The sequence below is a fragment of the Nematolebias whitei genome, chromosome 17, assembly GCF_014905685.2.
Source record: "Nematolebias whitei isolate Nwh7 chromosome 17, NemWhi1, whole genome shotgun sequence".
Lineage (NCBI taxonomy): Eukaryota > Metazoa > Chordata > Actinopteri > Cyprinodontiformes > Rivulidae > Nematolebias > Nematolebias whitei.
Genome location: NC_056514.1, coordinates 39,814,100 through 39,834,420, shown reverse-complemented (window position 1 = coordinate 39,834,420; position 20,321 = coordinate 39,814,100). Strand labels below are relative to the sequence as shown.

The 20,321-nt window shown below is 42.4% G+C and overlaps 2 protein-coding genes across 2 annotated transcripts in view; both read right to left on the bottom strand.

Moving 5' to 3' along the window:
• Positions 1-2,384: 2,384 nt before the first annotated feature.
• Positions 2,385-9,325, bottom strand: fads6 (fatty acid desaturase 6). The gene is made up of 6 exons (XM_037690966.1): positions 9,106-9,325; positions 6,468-6,634; positions 5,647-5,827; positions 5,363-5,550; positions 3,875-4,054; positions 2,385-2,534 (listed from the first exon to the last, which is right to left on the bottom strand). Exons 1-6 carry the CDS (start codon positions 9,323-9,325, stop codon positions 2,385-2,387), a joined length of 1,086 nt encoding a protein of 361 aa, XP_037546894.1.
• Positions 9,326-17,178: 7,853 nt separating this feature from the next.
• LOC119423862 (Usher syndrome type-1G protein homolog) overlaps positions 17,179-20,321 on the bottom strand; it is a 4,898-nt gene continuing 1,755 nt past the window's right edge. Inside the window, exons 2-3 of the mRNA XM_037691281.1 lie at positions 18,457-18,904; positions 17,179-18,062 (exon numbers count right to left, since the gene is read on the bottom strand). Of these exons, the coding sequence (XP_037547209.1) occupies positions 17,244-18,062; positions 18,457-18,904 (1,267 nt within the window). The 3' untranslated portion in view covers positions 17,179-17,243. The remainder of the gene's footprint in view (positions 18,063-18,456; positions 18,905-20,321) is intronic.

Sequence of the window (20,321 nt, the reverse complement as noted above, 5' to 3'; positions counted from 1 at the left end):
ACAGATGGATGGATGAATGGACAGATGGATGGATGATGAACAGATGGATGGATGGACAGGTCTCTTTGTAAATGAGTACCCAAGTCTCAGTGACACGAACCTGTATAAATAAAGGTTGAATGAATGGATGGATGAACAGAAGGATGCGATGGACAGATGGATGGACAAACAGATGGATGGATGAACAGATGGATGGATGGACCATGTTCCTGATCAGTAGTGAAAAGGGAGCATTAAAATACAAATTTAGATTTCTTTAAACTGTCAAACTAAAATGTTATTTAAAAACTGTCAGTCTCGTGGCTCACAGGTTGAGTGGGTTTGTCTAAAAATCGGGTTAAAAAGTTTATTTTCCTAAATTAGCATCAGCTGGTGCTAACTAGCTGATGCTAATAGCAGTTAGCACCAGCTAGAGTCGCCAACTGTTCCTTAAAATAAGCTATTTTTTTAAACTAAAACACTTAAAAAAAACCTTGTTCTGATTAAGTTGATAAAGAACGGACTTTGATGAGTTGGAGTAAATCTGTTCAGTGGAAGTAAAGCAATCATTTAATATTTTTTATATAATAAAATATAATAATATAATAATTTTTTTTTCTTCAGAGCTGAAGAATCTTTTCTTATTTGCAGAGAAAGACAATAGCAGAAATATATTTTGGTTAACTGAAGCTACTTAGATGCAGACAGACACAGCTGGAGTAAATTAAAACTTGTTTTCTGAATAAATACAAGCAAAGAGCTGACATGGCAACAACTTACAACCCCCCGGGAGCACAGGAGGGAGGACTGACACGTGACAGTCAAGACAATGCACCGCTGTTGGAGTGGAGGTTAGAGATGGTTTAAATAGAGCGGAGGGGGGTGGACAGCAGCAGCACCTGGGGGGGTCACTGTAACTGACTGAAGAACAGCCGAGGCTGGCTGAGGGTAAGGTCTGTGGTTTTAGCTACTTTTTGTTCTTAAATTGAACAACTTTTTCTTTAAAGTGAGAAAATTGGAACTAAATACAAGAATTTTTTAAAGTTTATGTGTAAAGGCATCGAGAGCTGAATGACAGCTGAAATCTACTGAAGAAGCTAAAGCTGAGCTGTTCAAGCTAAAAGAAGCCAAACACTAGCTAAATGTCATAGGAAGCAAACACCAGCTAGAAGCTAAAAGAAGCAAAACAGTAAAAGCAGAATACAAATTAAAAGTATCTGAACACTTGACAAATCATTTTAAACAAACGCTAGCTAAAAGCTAAAGATAGCAAAATACTAACAAAAGCTAAAAATAGCTCAATATTAGCTAAAAGCTAACTGTATCCAAACTGACAAGATTCTTGTTTTTTAACTCTTCTAGCTCGTGTCTGTTTGTCAGCTAAATGTTCAGCAGATCCTTTGATGACATCGCTAAATTTAAAATGTACATTAGCAGGCGCAGAGGTTAGGTGGGTCTGTGATTGGAAGGTTGCCGGTTCAACTCCCCTGACCAACAACATTAAAATGTGGGGGAAAGGTGAAGCATCCTCACCTGCCTCCACCCTCTTTTCCCCCGCTCTGGGCCCTTGAGCAAGGCACCTAACCCCCACCATCTGCTCCCCTGGGCGCCCTAAACGGCAGCTCTCTGCTCCACACAGAGGCTGTGGTAGCTCAGTGTCTGTGCTTGAGTCAGGAAGGACCTCCGGTGTCAAGTCTTCGTGCGACTCACTTTGCTGTGGTGACCCCTGAAGAAGGGAACAGCCGAAAGAAGAAAAAATACCAGAAACAGCGTCTCACAGCTAAATATTCTTGAGACAAACGTTTTCCTCCTGGTGTTCCTTATTCCACGTTCTGAAAGTTGAAGCACCAACCCATGGCTCACAGTGTGGCTCGTTCTTCAGGAGCTTCAGACCAACAAATTCACCATTTTGACCCATTTCTGGGGGAACGTGACGCTGTGTGCCCCGCCCGGCCGAGGCTCAACCAAACCTCACCCATCGGTGGTTTTTAACCGCGTGTGTATTGAAGTCACAACAATCATCCCCAGGGACAGATTCATAAAACGTGTGGATTAAAAACTAAACGGGAGCATTTGAGAATAAAAGCAAAACAAAAACACTAATAAAGTTACACACAATGAGAACAAAAGCTGACTGGAGGGAACCTGGATTCAGATAACAAAAAAAAAACTTCTTAGAGTTTTATTTTATTTAACATGTAAACAAAGAGCCAACAAACACAACACGGGTCAGAAAATAAATCATAAAAATCTTGGAAACAAATAGCAAGAAAACAACAAAGAGGATTAAATTACCGAACTAGAGATATTCAGGCAGATAAACGCTGAACTCATCTTGCATTAATTTAAAATGAACTTCAGGTGATTTAACTGAACTATGGGTTGTTTTGTGCCCCCCCCTCCAGTCACTGCACCCCCACCAGCTCTGTGATGGGCGGGGCGAACACCATCAGCTCCTGGTATTTGTGGTAGAACAGGTGCAGACGGGACAGGTAGGTGTCCTCCTGGTAGGGGAGCTTCCTGTCCGTCAGGTACCTGGACACCACAGGCTTCACCTGCAGAGAGAAACGACTCGTGTTAGACTCCTCGCCCTACGAGACACTTCGAGACCGGTGGTCTGGTCAGACTCGGGCCTCCATAACACTTTATTTATAAAGCGCTTCGAAACAGCAACAACACCGACCAAAGTGCTGCACAACAAAATAAACGAGCAAAGGACACAGGATAAAATATATAAAACAACACAGGTAAACAAACACGAAACACTCGGAACGATTTTAAAAGTGTGTTTTTAAACGAGACAAAAACAGTAAGAGAGGGAGCCTGCCTGACAGAAGTTCTGGACCTGCAGCAGAGAAGAGCTCGCAGTGCACGATGAACTCACCAGATCTGCTGAGAGCGCTGAGGGACATATGGCTGCAGCAGATCAGAGAGGTAAGAGGGACCGCAACTGTCAAGTCTTAAAAACTTTCAAAATCAATTTTAGATGAATTCAGAAGTGAACCAGGAGACAGTGAAGAGAAGCCAAAGCCGGAGAAATGTGCTCTCTTTTGCTTGTACCGGTTCAAATTTGAGCCGCATCATTTGAACCCGTTACAGCAACAGAAGTCCGACTGATTCCAGAAAGAAGAACGTTGCAGTAATCAAGCCTGGATGTTGTGAAAGCACGAGCTACTGTCTCGAGGTTACTTTTGGACAGTACGAGCTAACTGTGCTCACGTGACAGTTGAGCTTCATGGAAGGGTCCATTTTTACCACCGGGTTAGTGATGACCTGTTTCTCAAAATGAGCCAGGACCTAAACCCTTTGAGCGCTGAACTTGTGATGGCTACCCAATGCTCCAGCCTGGAAATGAGGATTTCATGGTCAATGGTGTCAAACGCAGATGTAAGGTCCAATAGGACGAGAAGTACCGAATCACCAGACGCTATTGCAATAAAGATGTCATTAAAAACCATCATCAGAGTCTCATCTCTCTTAAAAACAACATGGCAGCACAACATAGATTCTAAACGTTATCAAGACTTCAGGAACAAAACCAGACTAAAGTGGAGCTGATTACCCATAATGCACAGCAGCAAACACCTCATACTGTAAAGCTTGATGGTAGAGGGCTGATGGTTTGGGCACCTTGCACTTATGGAGCTCCTGTCCACACAGGTATGCGTCTTTACAAAAGCACTTTTTCCAAAACACGGCACAGTTTCTACAAATGTTTTCATCCACACGGAAACATTACAAAACAACACAACAGCTGTAGTTCCTCTCAAGGGCTGTAAGTGGCGCTGTGACGCTGCCACAAAAACATACCAGAGACAGGAAAGGAGCTGTTGAGCAGATGCTCCAAACTGAAACCTCAGGAGTTAAATGTTCTGAAAAGGTTTAGTAGCTCCACCTTTAGGCACATGTTGTCCGACAGGAAGGGGAAGAGGTGGTGCTCCACGTGGCAGCTGATCAGCGAGTGTCCGAACGTCCAGTCCAGCAGGAAGTTACGAGGCAGGTTCAGGACTCCGTGGGTCATCTGGTAAATTCTCTTCGGTGTTTTCTTCACAGAAAACATGGGCAGACCGACGTGCTGCAAGCAGAAACACATTTGATGTTTTTGTTGAAATTCACAGAAACCGAACCTGAAGCTGTGCAGATCAGTTCATCTCTGATGGAGAGAGAGAGAATCTGCTGCGCTCGTGTTTTCTGCACCGGGTCAGCCCCATCAAACCTCAGAGTTCACGAGGTCAAAATGGGAAACCAGCCAACATCAGCACCAGGAGCCCCAGGAGATGCTGGAGAACAGGTCTCCATTTAGACCTCCCAGTTAGAACAAAGACTCCCCTCAGATCCCACCAAGAACCTGTTTTTCTAATCCACCTTCACACGCTTTGATCCGACGACCCGCAGGACTCGTTCTGGGAAAATCACGCATGACTTCTTCTTTTTATCCTTTTAGTTCTCTGACGGGAGCACGGGGCGGCGTTCGGCTGCAGTTTCTCTCACGAAACGGTACGAAACGCTCACTCGTGATGTTTGGAAAGAAACTGAACAAATCTGTGAGACGACATCAACGCTCTGACTAAAACACAGACGGACAGAAAAATCAGCAAACTGAAGAGAGAAAACTAAGAGCCGAATGACTGCTGAAGCAGCTGAAACTGAAATTTTCAAGCTAAAAGAAGAAGAAAAAAGAGCTAAAACTTAAAGAAAATAAATGCTACCTAAAAGCTAATAGGCTAACGAATAATCTATAAATGGTAAAACTCTACAGCAGAAAAAGTTTGACTAAAGGTAAAAGTATTAAAAGTAGCTAAAAGCTTGTTAGAAGCTAAAAGCAACAAAAGACTAACTATAAGAAGTCCTAAAAGTAACAGTTTAATTAAAAGCTAACAGTAGCAAAAGGCTAGCTAAAAGAAGCAAAATGTGCTAAAGTAATTCAAAGTAACCAAACGTTAGCTAAAAGAAACAAACGGCTAACTAGAAATAGTGAAATTTTAGCTACAAGCTAAAAGTAACCAAATGATGTAAAAAAATAAAATATTTAAATTACATTTAAAAGCAGCAAAAGGTTAGCTGAAAGCTAAAAGTAACAAAAAGCTAGTTAAAAAGAAGCAAAAGGCTAGCTAAAAGCTACAAGTAGCAGAATGCTAGAAAATGCTAAAAGAGCATCAAGTAAGCTGAAGTAATAAGACCGTAAAATAATAAAAATACAGAAAAACCATCAGGACAGTGTGGATGCTGAACACTCAATGAACCCTGCTGCTGCCCTTGGGTCAAAATGACCCATGGGGCCTTAGAACTGAGGTCTTGTGGGTAAATTTGACCCAAGGGCAGCAGGAGGGTTAACGTTTTTATTAATTCCTCTGAATCCGCTCTGCAGGGAGCGTGCCGTCACCTGGAAAATGTTGACGTGGATGAACGGCACCGAGAACATGGCTCTGCACACCAGCATGCAGAGCAAGGCGCCGTGCACGGACCTGATCCCGGACACGTGGACGAGCAGCCAGTACTGTGAATACAGGCCCAGCGCCACCATCAGAACCGTCCTGATCCTCCAAACCCATGAGCATCCGTCATGGTGAGCTGAAAACCACACAAACAAACCTGAGAACCAAGGGTCAAAGGTCAGGTAACAGACACGTCAGGAGCCCCGCAGGGTCAGAACTCGACCTGACTCACTGAGGGCGACCAGCGGGGTGATGACCGGCACCGCCAGGGGGGCCACGAACAGGTAGAGGCTGCGAGGCAGAGAGGGGACCTTCCAGACGCTGGAATCTCCCAGTCCGATGACGTTGGTGTAAGCGTGATGCATCTTAACGTGGCCGTTGACTCCGACATGAGCTGAGAACGAGCCGCAGACCTGAGGGGATCAACAGACGGTACCAAAGTTTACCTTCAGTTTACCTTCAGTTGAACCCAAGGGCAGCAGGAGGGTTAAATAAAGTTTATTCTTCCACACTGAGGATGTTGAAAGAGTGATTTACAACAAGAGTACACAAGATCACTTTAACCTCTTCATGAGAATTTATTTCTGAGTCCACAAACTGTGATCACGCATGACTGCTGTGGGTAAGATACTGACTGTTCATAACGACTCCACACGACCCTGATTCTAAAATCCTGTGATGCAGGACATTAAGAGAAATGATGAAGATTCATGTTTTATTTGAGTGAACAAGCGGTACATTCATTGAAGCACCATCATAAACTCTGGGTAGTGGGTGGAGCCTATTCAGGCTTCTGGAACTGACCAATCAGAGCGTACTGGGCTTTCTTAAAGGTACAGTAACTTCAGTTTTTATCAACTTGTGTGAAACTAAATTTCACGGTTGTTTCATTTAAATAAACTTTAAACGTGTCAGTGTCTAAATCAGGTTAACTTATAAAAACTAAGGATTGTTATTTTAAATGAGTGTGTTTTGAATCCAACTGTACCTAAGACCTTAAACGAATAACCAACATCTTTGACTGAGAGGGTGTCATAAGACACCATGTCTCACCTCGATGAAGAAGACAGCCCAGAACTTCCTGAGGACCTTGGACTCGCTCAGCGTCCCGTGGCTGGCCAGGTGAGTCCCTTTGACTGTGATGACGGCGTGAGCGACGCCCATCAGCAGCATCCCCGCCAAGAAGCAGCACAGCTGAGAGCAGCTCAGCAGCAGGAAGGCTGCAGACCACAACAGGTTCTGTTTCTAAATGAACTCCAACAATTCATGTCTTCTTTATTTTTCTTCCTTCAGAATCTAAAACTGAAGCACAAACGTAAGAAAGTGCTCACTTTCGCCAAACACAAAAACGACTCCAGCTCAGTCAGTGTTACAGATATTGAGGTGAAACGTGATGTGGTAGCTGAGAGTCGTCCCCAACACATCCCCCGAGTGCTAACGGATCATACAGACCTTGTGATTCTGGATTTGATTGAGCAAAACATTATTTTTAAGGATAAACAGCTAAAAACCGGCAGGTGACGTGCATTTCTGAAAGCTAGGCCTTTGATTGTTCATGCAAATCGTTAATTTAGTTGATTAAATATCATGAACCGTTTTTTATTTGAGGTTTTATTTTGAGAATCTGAAGTTGTTTCTAAATGTTAACGTAATAAATAAATAAATAAACGTAAATAAATAACCACATTTCAGCTGAATCAGGATGCAGAAGCTGCTTTTATCATTAATATTACTTTCATTGTGCAGAAATATTTAACTAGCCAATAAATCAGAAATGGCATTTTAATGAAAAAATGGTTCTTATTTAATTAAAACACTTTTTACCTTGACCTCGTATATTTTACTCAGATGAAGTAAAGTCATGTGGGATTTCTTAACCACGTTAACTCCTCGGGCTGCCTGCAGGACTTAGTGAGCACGTTCTCCCTCTAAATCTGTGCTAATGTGATCCGTCTTATTTCAAAGCTACTATTTCAAGCAGATAAGTCACAAACTATGTGCTTTAACGTGCAAAACTCCTCCTCAGACTCATTCTGGGTTTGACTTCAGAAGAAAGCATGAGCACAACAAAAAAGGAAAAGGTTTCTGTAAAACTAATTAATTTTAACAGCAGCAGAAAACTTTACTCCTGACTGATTCGAGTCCGTCTGACACCAGGAATCAGCAGGACACACACCATCAGAGCTGTCGTTGGATTAAAATGTATTTGATTGTGTGAATAAAACACAAACCAATGAAGCGTTTGCCTGTTTGAGTCAAATCAAAATGTATTTTTGTAGCATTTTTAAAATAACCTCTGCGGACTAAAATGTAACTTTAAATTCAAAATTCAAATACAAACTAGAGTCATCAATTTAAAAAAAAACTACAACATTTATTTTGACAATTTTTAATGGTTGTCAATGAAGCTACTGCCTGACATTCCAACAAACACAAAATAATTTGGGTCTTAGTTTTATTTTAGTCTAAGACAGAGTCAGACTTTTATTTTGAAAAGTACTTTACAACTTAATGTTGAAAGTCTAGGTTAAAACCTCTTCCTGTTTTCCCTAAAAGTTATTTTTGAACTTTCTATATTTGCTTTTATTCAGTTTCCTTGAACCAAAATGATTAAATTATGATATCTGTTCATATTATGCAGAATTTATTTATTTATTTGGTTGGCTGGTTGTTTATCCATGTACATAAACAAATCTATAACTAGATTTAATTGGTTGTCAAGGTGATTCCCACCTTTTCTGTGGGAAAAAGAAAAAAAGTGAAAATTTTCTCAAACACTGAAAATCCTTTTTTCCAAACTGCCTAAAACTTCTAATTGAAAAACTTATTGATCATAAAAGTTCTAATTGGGTCAAAATCACTAAACCTTTACAGGATTTATGTGTGTGGCCATGATGGAATATAAAACAAAGAAGGACCTGGTTAATGAAAGAAGATCCAGTGACTTAGAATCTGCTGCGTCACTGGTTGCCAAGGTGATTCCCACCTTTTCTGGGAAAAAAGGCGGGAAAAAAATTTACTCTTGTTTTTACAAACTGCCCCACAATTAGCTACAACGTTAAATCACATTTAAAGTCCTAAGTGTTACAAAATTGCTAAAGTTGTACAATGTTTGTAGGGTATTGTAATAAAATAAAGACAAACCTGCTAAATAATTTGGTGACTAAGAAGAACTGCCGAGTTGCTGGTTGAAGGTGAAGACACAAATGTTTGCTTGAACATAAACACTGATTCATCTTTTTACTCACTGACTCTTTCCGTCAATAACGGTCACTTCTTTTGTTCAAACTTTCTTTCTAATGTCAGGGGTGTGTTTTTAGTCGTTAATGTGTTCTGGTTGTTGGTTCCTGACCAGGTTCCTTGTCATAAAGTTTGCTGATGATGACAGAATCTCTCATATATTTTCTGCTGTCACTTTGCTCTGACCAGGAGTTATATGGAATAAGAGTAAGAGCACCTTGTGGTTCAGACAGGGCCGTGTTTACCTGCAGTGGTGATAAGTTACAGAAGGATTGTTGATTCTGGTAGGAATTTAGTTTCTATCTGAACTGCTGAAATGCTCACCTGAGCATAAAGAGAATGAAAAGAGCAACAAAATCCCTCAAAGATAATGGAATAACCATGAAAACAGTAGATAATTCCAAAAGTTTCAGTTTTAGTGAGCCTCTTTCACATCTGTGGGATTTCTTACCGGGAGGCAGACTGAGGAAGGCTGCTGCCAGGATGCTGCAGTCCACCCCCCTCCTCTCCCACCAGCTGCTCTCCTTCAACACCTTCTGCACCATCCTGGTCAGCTCCATCATCAGGGACTCCTGCTCCTCGTGTCTCGCTCCTGGTCGTCCGTCCTTCAGCTCTGCGCTCCTCGCTCCGGTCCCTCCGTCGTCCCGGCTGCCCTCCGGTAAACTCTGCATGCTGAGCGGCTCAGGGTGAAGTCGACATGCGGTTTGTGTCCTCCAAGCTGCAGCCAGAACACAGAGTCCACAGGAGGAAAGTCAATACTCAGAAAGTTCCTGATGGAGACAGAGAAGGCCGGCCCTTCCTCTCCTAACTCCTCCTCGTCTCTTCCCTCCTTCCCCCCCTGCGGTGCTGCAGACCTGGAGTTTATTGATCCTAAATTAAAGAATTAACGTGATGGATCCAAAACTGATGGAAGAAAACTACATCTGCTCTGCTCAGAGGCGACTGCACCTCCTCTCCGGTGGCTCATACATTCTGCATTAACCCACCCCTTCTGCCTTTGTGTGGTCCCCCCTCCCTCGGTGGTACTGTGGCAAATGTCCTGGGAAAGAAGACGGGGAAAATAGGGCTGATGGCTGTTTCTTGTGTCCGTCATGGGAAGAGGTTCAGAGTGTGGAAAACAGAAGATGCTGCAGTGCAGGAGAGTGTCTCCGTGCTTCGGGTGTATGTGTTGGCACAGGTGAGTGTGCATGTGAGCTGCATCCACGTATCTGGTGTCCGGGCTGCTCTCCTCTGGAGGGAGGCCAGACACGGTGCAGCAAAGATACACTCTGAGTGTTTTTTACTCAGCAGGACAGCAGATCCTGCAGAGAAGGACAACATGATCAGCAGGCTGTCTGACAGCTCAGCTTTCTCTCCACACACTAATTAAAAGAGGATGTGTTGAAAAATACAAATGGTTTTGTCTTTTATTCTGCTCATTTTACAATAAAATGTTTATCACTGAAATCTGAATTAATCAATGGTCGAGCTTAGACATGGGAAGGCATATTATTAGTCAGGTATATTAATCAGGTCTCTCTTGTAAATGAGTCCTCGAGGCTCAATGGGATTTACCTGTAGAAATAAAGGTTGATTGATTAGTTATTTTCCAAAATGATTGAGGTAACCATCACCCTTCGTGTCAAACTGACTGTTTACTCTTGAACTTTGCAGAAGCTCTGACCTTATCTGAAAATCAGCACAGTCTATTTGAAACTGAGCTCAAAATGACTTTTTAAAACACAAACTTCATTTTCGTTGGTAATTCACACGTGGGTCGGCTGTGGCTGAATGGATAGAGCAGTCGTCCTCCAATGGGAGAGTTGAGGGTTCTATTCCACATGTTGAAGTGTCCCTGGGCAAGACACTGAACCCTCATTGCCTCTGATGTGTGTCCCATGATGGGACTCCCATCGGTGTATGAATGTGTGTGGAGGTAAACGAGGGCACAGATTGCTGTAAAGAGCTTTGAGTATCTTGACTGGGTAGAAAGGCTTTATATAAGCACAGCCCATTTACCATTTATCCTGATGACATTTCTACTGTCATTTAACCCTCCATGTTTCAGGTGATCCTGATTTTTTTCTGAAGATTGATTCCATCCATCAGCATTTGAAGGTTCCTGCCCCACCTCCTCCAAACGAGATGTTGGTGTAAAACTCCAACCCCTCTCAGCTTTACTGCCTCAGTGATGACTTTTATAAAAACATTAAGTTGGTCCCCGAGGCCAAGTCTCTCTTGAACTGAATTTCTACAGTATTGATCAACTCTGGTCTACTTCTTCATGTGCTCAATTAAAATACATGTTAAAAACTCCTCTAATGAATCAGGCCATGTTTCCTTCTGTCCAGCCTTTCTTCTGTCGCCTCCCATCCCGAGGAATCCAGGTTTGGACTCACAATCTCCAGTTTATCAGGGAAATAGTACAAGTGGTTCAATCTGGATTCAGGGCACACCACAGGACTGAGACCACCTTTGTTAGGACCTTCACTGATCCACTTACCACTGCAGACTCTGGTCACATTAGTCTTCTCGTTCTCCTTGTTCTTTCTGCCATCCTTGACATTATTTCTCTCCTTCTCACCCCCCAGCATCACCACCTTGGTGTCAGGGAAACAGCTTCTTTCTGGTTGAATTCCACCTATAAGGTTAAAAAAAAAGTTTGTCACTGTTGTTCCCTTACAACTCCAGTCCTTTAAGGAGCACCTCAGGGTTGTGTACTTGGACAACTTATTTGTAATTATCTATGCTGGCTATCATGATCTCAGATTACATTTGAAGGTACACAAATTTACAAGAACGTCCTGTCTCGAAGTCTGGGAGTCTTCAAAGTGACTGGTTGTGAGGCCAAAGGCACTTCTTAAGAAGGTTGGAGATATCCTGGATGTAGCTGGGCGTTCCATATTCCCTCCTTAACCCAGGGTTTTCAACTTTGGAATGGTCCAAGATGCCATTAGATCAACAAAGCTCATGCTCAATCATCCAAGTACCAAATCCAATAATTCTCAGTCGGGTCATCTGGACAGTTTCTTTTTTATAGAGGTGTTTCGCCCTCCATCCGGAGGGCTTCATCAGTCAGAGGAGTTCCAGTAAACTGTTTCCCCGCCAAGCAGTACACTCCTTAAGAGGACCAACCAGTTTGCTGGAGCTAAGATGGTGTCTGGGGGCCGTCCTGTCCCTCGTCGACTCCTCCCAGGCAGGCACCACACAACCATCTTCACTCCAGCAAGCTGGTTGGTCCACTAAGGAGTGTACTGCTGGTGGGGAAACAGTTTACTGGAACTCCTCTGTCTGATGAAGCCCTCCGGATGGAGGGCGAAACGCCTCTAAAAAAAAGAAACTGTCCAGATGACCCGACTGAGAATTATTGGATGCCATTAGATCCATCATCATCCAAATCTACAAAACCGCTCCATCATGAATCCTTCCTCAAGCCACACCTTTAAAATGTCCCGTCTGGGGTTCTTGTTGGAAAAACCTCAGAACAACTCCAGTACGTCAAAAACTCTGCTGGTATGGTTCTTTGAAAGAAACTAGAGTGCTGCAGAAACACAACAAAGAGTGCAAAGATTTAAAAAATAGATGATTTGAACTAAACATTTTACTTATATGTAAACAAAAAGGGTATTTTCTTATTTAGTAAAGTTTAATATTTGTGTTGAGATTTAAAATATAACAGTATTTGTGAAGTCGTACCCTCAGGCGCAGCTTCAGGCAGTGAAACCAGATATGATGTGGAGTCACCTGAGACAGCAGCTTTATGTGACACACACTCACTGACACCTCGGTGTGTGTGTGCACCCAGACTATGATTATTTACATCCATCACCAGCAAACTATAGACTCCATACTGGGCACGTGACGGGGAATGCATGTGTGTTAAAAGAAACATTTTAAGAAGTTTATCTCCATTTACTTCATTAAAAGTACTTTAATGATGCAATAATATAGAATGTAAAAATAACCAAGTAATAAGGCTGGTTTTAATTGGAGGAGAATTAATAAAACTAAGATTAAATAATATGTTTGGAGAAAGCTTTATCTAAAAAAGTTACCGCTTCTTTTCTGATTTCATGTTAAATTGTATAATTTCATTGTTTTATGAAGAAAAATGAACAAACGACGAACCAGATTTACCCATGTTTAATATTTGGTCATGTGTGGGCCTGTGAAAACAAACATCCTGATTTCAGGACTCAAGCATGAGATTTATTGATCAGATAAAGAATAAACTGTTTCAACAGGCCTTCAGGCTGCATTTGATGCTTAGGCACAGTTCACCTTACATACATGTCTTGTGACAGAGAGAACATGCAAACTCCATGCAGAAATGCTTCAGCCAAGATTTAAACCCACAAAAACTTTGATGTGAGGGAGCAGCACAAACCACTGCACCACCCTGCATTGACATGGTTCATAAGACACCAAGCATATAAAACTTTAAAAAAGTTATGAATAAAAAGAAATGCTGAGGCGACATTTATTTGACTCCTCACTGCAACATCCCATCTTTCCTTCTACAACATTCAGGTGTCATGACCTGTGTCATGGAGGCAGCAGTTCCTCCTGGACCCGCTGCCTCTCTGACGTGAGACGAGCCCAGTTTGTGCTTCATTTGGTCCGAGAACTGCAAACCCAGAACGAGCACAATGAGAAGCAGGAAAGAAGAAGAGTTGCTCTGAAATGCTGAAGCTCGGGGCTCTGAGGACTACAACTTTCATCTAAAAATTCTAGAGAAAATAGTTGCAGGTCAGTTGCGTGAACATCTACAAAGAAATAATCTGTTTGAGGAGTTTCAGTCAGGGATTAGAGCTCATCATAGCACAGAAACAGCACTAGTAAAAGTCACTAATGATATTCTCATGGCCTCAGACAATGGACTTGTGTCTCTACTGGTCCTGTTAGACCTCAGTGCTGCATTTGATACAGTTGATCACAATATTTTACTACAGAGGCTTGAATATGATGTTGGGATAACAGGAACAGCTCTAAAATGGTTTAAATCATATCTATCTGATAGATTCCAGTTTGTAAATGTAAATAATAAATCTTCTTCATACACCAAAGTTAGCCACGGAGTTCCTCAGGGCTCAGTGCTTGGGCCAATACTCTTTACTTAATATATGCTTCCATTAGGCAAAGTTATTAAACAGCATGGGATAAATTTTCATTGTTATGCTGATGATACACAATTATATTTGTCCATTAAACCCAATGAATCCAATCAGCTACTTAGACTACAAGCATGTCTTAAAGACATAAAAACCTGGATGACCCTTAATTTTCTCCTGTTGAACAGACAAGACTGAGGTTTTGGTTTTTGGACCTGAGCACCTTAGGAATGAATGTTTCAGTCTTTCTCCCTCCTTAGATGCATTAATCTGTCCTCCAGCTCTAATGTTAAAAATCTTGGTGTTATTTTTGATCAGGACGTGTCTTTTATCCCCCACATTAAAAACGTTACTAGAACCTCCTTCTTCCACCTGCGTAATATCACTAACATTAGAAACATCTGATCTAAAGATGATGCAGAAAAACTGGTCCATGCATTTGTCACGTCTAGACTGGACTATTGCAACGGTTTATTATCTGGGTGTCCAAATATTTCTTTAAAACGTCTTCAGTTGATCCAAAATGCTGCTGCCAGAGTCTTAACTGGAGTTACTGGGAGAGATCATATCTCTCCAGTTTTAGCTTCTCTCCATTGGCTCCCTGTCAAATCCAGAATAGAATTCAAAATCTTACTTCTAACCTACAAAGCTCTCAACAACCTAGCTCCATCTTATATTACAGATCTTATTGTTCCATATTTTACTAACAGAGCACTTCGCTCTCAGACTGCAGGTTTACTTGTGGTTCCTAGAGTTTACAAGAACAGAATGGGAGGAAGATCTTTCAGTTCTCAGGCTCCTCTCTTGTGGAACCAACTTCCAATCTCTGTCCGTGAGGCTGACACATTATTCAGTTTTAAAACTAGACTTAAGTCTTTCCTTTCTGATAAATCCTATAGTTAGGGTCGGCTTGGGTTTCCTGAGCTGTCCCTTAGTTTTGCTGCTATAGGCTTAGACTGCTGGAGGACAAACTGACCACACTTTTCACTCTGCTTCTGTCTTTACTTACTCTGCTCAACCTGGTTTGTATTTGTCATTTTATTTTCTATCCTTAACATGTTTTTTTTTTTACTTTCAGGGACACCTGGACCTATACCTGGACCTGGACCTATACCTGGACCTATATCTGGACCTATATCTGGACCTACCATTCTATGATTGTCTGTCTCTCCTTCCTGTCCTCTCAACCAGCCGGTCAAAGCAGATGGTCTCTTGTCCTGATCCTGGTTCTTCTGGAGGTTTCTTCCTTTAAAAAGGGAGTTTTTCTTCCCACTGTCTCCACTGTGCTTGCTCAGGATGAGAGACTGCAACGAAGCCAAGATTCAACTTGTCTGCTGGGTTCCTTAGATAGAGAACTTTACTAACTGGCTTTTATGTATGTGAATGTTTTTGTAAAGTGCCCTGAGACAACTTTGTTGTGATTTGGTGCTTTATAAATAAATTGAATTGAATTGAGGTCAGGTTTATCCTCAAGTGGAGGAGTTCAACTATCTGGGAGTCTTGTTCACGACTGATGGCAAGACGGACCAGCAGACTGATGCCTCGCAGACAAAAGATGTTCTTCCATTCTATCGTGATGATGAAGGAGCTGAACCCAACAGCTCATTTCTCAGATTTCTGATCAATCGATGATCCTTCATTCACCGATGGTCAAAAGGAAAACAGTCCTGGATACAAGCAGCTGCCGGGCACAGCCTTACAGACAGGGTGAGGAGCGTCATCATGCTGGTGATGACATGCGTTGGTTCATTCTGAGAATTCTGTTGCCACTTTTAAAATAAAAACAAATATGACCAACCGTTTCCTTTAGGCCTCTGAACAGTAAAAACATTGCACAGGGAATTTTCACCAGTTTTATTCTCATTCAACTGGAATGACTGGTTCATGGCATCTTCCAACATTCAGCACTCAAAGGTCTTCTGTTTACCTCGGGCATTTTGCCACTGAGCTTTAAATCTGCTGTAGTCAACCTAAACTATACACGTGCACCTTGATCCTGAGTTCTGCACAACTACTGACCGACATCCATCGTCTCCAACTACAGTTCCCTGAACTTTACCATCTCACTCTTCTTCGCAGTAATTGAAACTACACAATCACCTACAATACATTCCTTTAAGATGGCGAATCTGCACTTTTTGGGTTAATGGTGGACTACAGGGCTGTGTACTTGTCTCTCTACTGTTTGGACTCTCCCAACTCAGATTATTTATTGGCTCTAAAATAAGCTGAGAGCAGAGACTGCCATGTATTTCTCTTAACCTGTCAGCTTCATTAAATTACTTCGAAGGAACCAGATTTCTCTGACATACCATCATAATGAAGAAAATTACTTTTAGTTTAAAGTAAAACCACAAAACTAATTGTGTCCTTTAAAAGCTGACGTGTTTAGCTGAACAAGACATATGGCCAAAAGTTGCCTTCTTAATAAACAATTTAATTTAATAGATATACAACTAGAACTACTACTGTGTAGAACAGACAACTACTTTATAGATGTGCATTCAATTAAATGGAGTTATGAACTGCCCCCCAAAAGAAGTTCAGTTCAACTCTTTCTGTGAGGTGAAAACCTCTGAATACTTGTGATGTAAACAAGTTGCACCTCAGGTGAAGCAGCAAACGGAATAAGAAAAAATTAAACCATGATAATAATAATCAAAAGGTCTGTTTTCTCATCCTGTTGTTAAGGTCAGGTCCTTTAATCAAGACCTTGAAGCTTGTGTTTGTGAACAGGTGCTGGCGTTCCTCAGGAGCCTTGACTCGAGCCTGCAGTTGTTTTCTGGCGGGGACTCTTTGTCAGATACATTTTACAGTTTGAACTGGCTCTCCACATCACCTTCAGTGCTCGGGTCTGACTGCAGATAAAAAGATTTGTATTTCTGTTTGTGGAGTTAAATTATGGAACACAATTATGTTCAAGAAGTATGTATATGTAGAAAAGCCTGATTAACTAATTATGAAAATATAATGATTCTGAGTTGGTTTTGGAGTGTTAGTATGTGTAAATGTGAGAATAGGTGGGTGAATGTACATAAATTACATTAGGTAGCTTTGTGTATGTGTATATGTGGATACGCCTGCCAATGTTATTTCTTTTAGACATTCAGTTTTTGAAGAATTACAGACACCGGATTACTATGATTAAAATAATGTTTACTTTGTGCAAGTTGTTGACTGATTCAGTATGTATGAGTTTTCTGTATATCCAAAGCTGTACTGTTTTAATTTAAAAGTTTGGAATAAACTGACAATAACAAACTAATATAAAAACCCAGCACAGGCCCCATCACCTGCCGGAGGCCTCGTTTTAAACTTCCTGCAGTTACAACAAATGGACAGCAGATGGCGCTGTTCCAGCAGTGAGCAACATGACATATGATTCAAATGAAATGATGAATAAAGTTGTTTGTGTTTATTTACAGGGGAAAAGGTGATGATACTTTTCTAATAAAACAAAATATGTTGTAATATGTTAAAATATGAAACAGCCTGAAAGTCAAAGCTCGGTGTCTTCAATAGCATCTGGTTCCTCGAGCGTGTCCAATCGTCTCTTACAGGCGTCCAACAGTTTTTTTCTGGGGCCCAAGGGGATGTGAATGCTCGTCAAGTCCTGTTCTGAACAGAGCAGCAGAGCCTCCAGGTCGATCTTTTCCCGAAGGAAAATGGACATGAACTCTCCGAGGCCCTGAGAGGCCAGGAACGTCTCCAGAGGATTGTGTTCAGGCTCCATGTCCTCGTCCAGCCCAACGTCCACGTCTTCCCAGGGCAGCTCCTGCAGGTTTTTTTCCTGCAGGCTGTAGGCGCTGCCAATGCTGTCCTCATCAAAGCTGGAGGCGCGTCGGGGCAGCCGTCCACGCAGGCGGACGTTAGGCGCTCGGCCGATGGGTTCGCTTCCCGCCACGCTTCCTTCGTTCCGTCCTCCGATCCCAAACATGCCAGCCGTCATATAGTTCCTCCTGAACACCATGGTGCCGAGCCCGGGGCGGGTGAACAGAGAATCACGCCCAGAGTCAGCGCTGATTTCTGAAAACGCAGCCTCGTAGAGACCTGGGTCGCTCATGGCACGGGAGACGGTCTCAACGTCATCGTCCATGTCTCTGGGGAACATGTCCCGGATGTTGAGACGAGTGCGCTCCTTGGGGCTGGCGTAGGTGCCTTGTTTGAGGAACATGACATCGTTTCCCAGCTGCAGTCCGGACAGCGAGCGTACACTCCTCCTCCCGTCCTCGTAGATCTTAAACGTCCCATCAACCTTCTTCTTCTCCAGTTTCCTCTGTATCTTGGCTTTGCCCTTGGCTGTCGAATGCAGGGTGGCCTGGAGAGGAAAGTGTAACTTCAGAAACTGAGATCTTCAGTGCATCATTTAAACAAATCAGTGAAGAACAGCTTCTGGAAAGGATATTAATTAGAACCAAGACCTCCTGTGACTTCAGATTAACAGCTGTGGGTTCATTTAGACGTTCGGGTAACATCAGAAAATGGGATTTGACTGAAGTCCAGAAATTTGTCCTAACTAACCTTTGTTTTAGAGGCTGATAAGCTTCTAACATTTAATTCATGAGTCAGTAACACATGCTTCTTGTTATAAAGTCGTCTCATGTGAAGGAGGTCAACCAGATAAAAATGTAGCAAAGTATTTCCTGTTGGTGTGAACAGAGCCTAAACTGAGCCACAGGTGGTCTTTGGTTCTTAAACGTGAACTACACCACCTGTGAGTATGGCATGTTGGAGGTGACGGTGTTGAACTTGCGGCTCAGCGTGCTGCTGCTGGTGTAGCTGGAGAAGCTGATGGCGTCCATGTTGTCGAAACCCGCAGACTCCTTCATGAACTTCCTCTCCATTCGCTCGTGGTGCTTCCTCTGGAGCTTCTCGCAGTCCTTGATGCGACGCTCCGCGGCGTGAAACGCCCGGTCTTTGAGCTTGCTGACCAGCTTCGCGTTGAGGGTGATCTGCTTGGCGGCGATGGAGTCCAGGTAGCGGACGCAGTCCATGTGGCCCTTGGAGGCGGCCATGTCCAAGGGTGTGTGGTAGTCGTTGTCCAGACACCACACGTTGGCACCGAAGGCCACCAGGAAGGACAGACAGTTGAGGTGAGCGTTGGCGGCGGCCAGATGAAGCGGAGTGTTGCCCCAGATGTCACAGCGGTCTGGATCTCCTCTGAGAGACGAGACACCAGAAGGCTTACTGAGTTAGGTCCTACAGGTTCTTTTCATTTCAGCAAACTAACAGGCGCCCTCTTTAAACTAAAGCCTGCCAGCTGCTGTCCTTTAAAAAGATAAAACATAAATAAATAACAGAAAATGTGAAAATAAACAAACAACAAAACAAACAAATAAACTGTTAAGGTGGTCTAAAACTTTAGGGTGAAACTTTGCTGATCTCTATAGACTCATCTTCCTCTTTTCCCTCCTCTTCCTCTTCTCCCTCCTCTGTCTCTTCCCCCACCTCTTCCTCTTCCTGTTCCTGTTCCTCTTCCTGTTCCTCTTCTCCTCCTACACGACCGGGTCATGGTCAGTAACTGAAACTGTGCAGGTTAAACATGACTCTGCATTATTTATCTGCACACCGACAGACACCAGCAGAACCGTTACATCAGCTGGGTCACCACCTTCACCACCTTCATCATCATCAAACCCTGGTTTCAGCTCGTGTTCTGCTGCTGAGTAACGTTGAGGAGGTTTATTTCACATTTTGTCTGCCTGTTCTGTTGTCGGACCCTGTTCCTGGACTGATGCACAGCAGAAACCCGGAGGAGGAACTGCACCTGAGATAGTAACCCGACTACCTGCAGCTCCGACTGCGAGGTGATAAATCAGAAACAACAAACCTGAACCTGAACCTAACCTGGGATTTATCAGATGCTCAGATCCGATTCAGGGAATCTTTGAAAGATTAGTTTAGTTTGTAAAGAAGTTGTAGACGTACACTCAATACTTACACTGTAACTGTTTTATTAATGTTAGTCCACTAATAGATATTTTACTAACAGACAAACAGAAACACACATAACATTTACATTATTGCCTACATTTCATAGAAACAGGCAGCAACTAAAAATGCACAAACTATAGACTGAATGAACTAAAATAATAAACAGTTTCCATGTTTTTAAAAATTATGTTCTAGTAAATTTCTTTACTTTTATCATACAAAGTATTTCTATGGCTGGATCAGAGTGTCTTCTCTCTTTATACCCAACAAATTGTCTCCATCCATCACACTGACCTTTACAGCTTCACTTCACATCTGCAAAACCTGCAAACCGCTGCATGATAAACTGCTAATATCTGCATGATAAACTGATAACAGCTGCATGATAAACTGCTAATATCTGCATGATAAACTGATAACAGCTGCATGATAAACTGATAACAGCTGCATGATAAACTGATAACAGCTGCATGATAAACTGCTAATATCTGCATGATAAACTGATAACAGCTGCATGATAAACTGCTAACAGCTGCATGATAAAGTGCTAATATCTGCATGATAAACTGCTAATATCTGCATGATAAACTGCTAATATCTGCATGATAAACTGATAACAGCTGCATGATAAACTGATAACAGC

Coding starts and splice junctions, on each gene's coding strand:
- fads6 (XM_037690966.1), bottom strand. CDS start 9,325: ATGCAGAGTTTACCGGAGGGCAGCCGGGACGACGGAGGGACCGGAGCG. Junction 6,635..9,105: donor CTTCCTCAGTCTGCCTCCCG/GTAAGAAATCCC, acceptor TGTGGTCTGCAG/CCTTCCTGCTGCTGAGCTGC. Junction 2,535..3,874: donor CGGACAACATGTGCCTAAAG/GTGGAGCTACTA, acceptor TTCTCTCTGCAG/GTGAAGCCTGTGGTGTCCAG.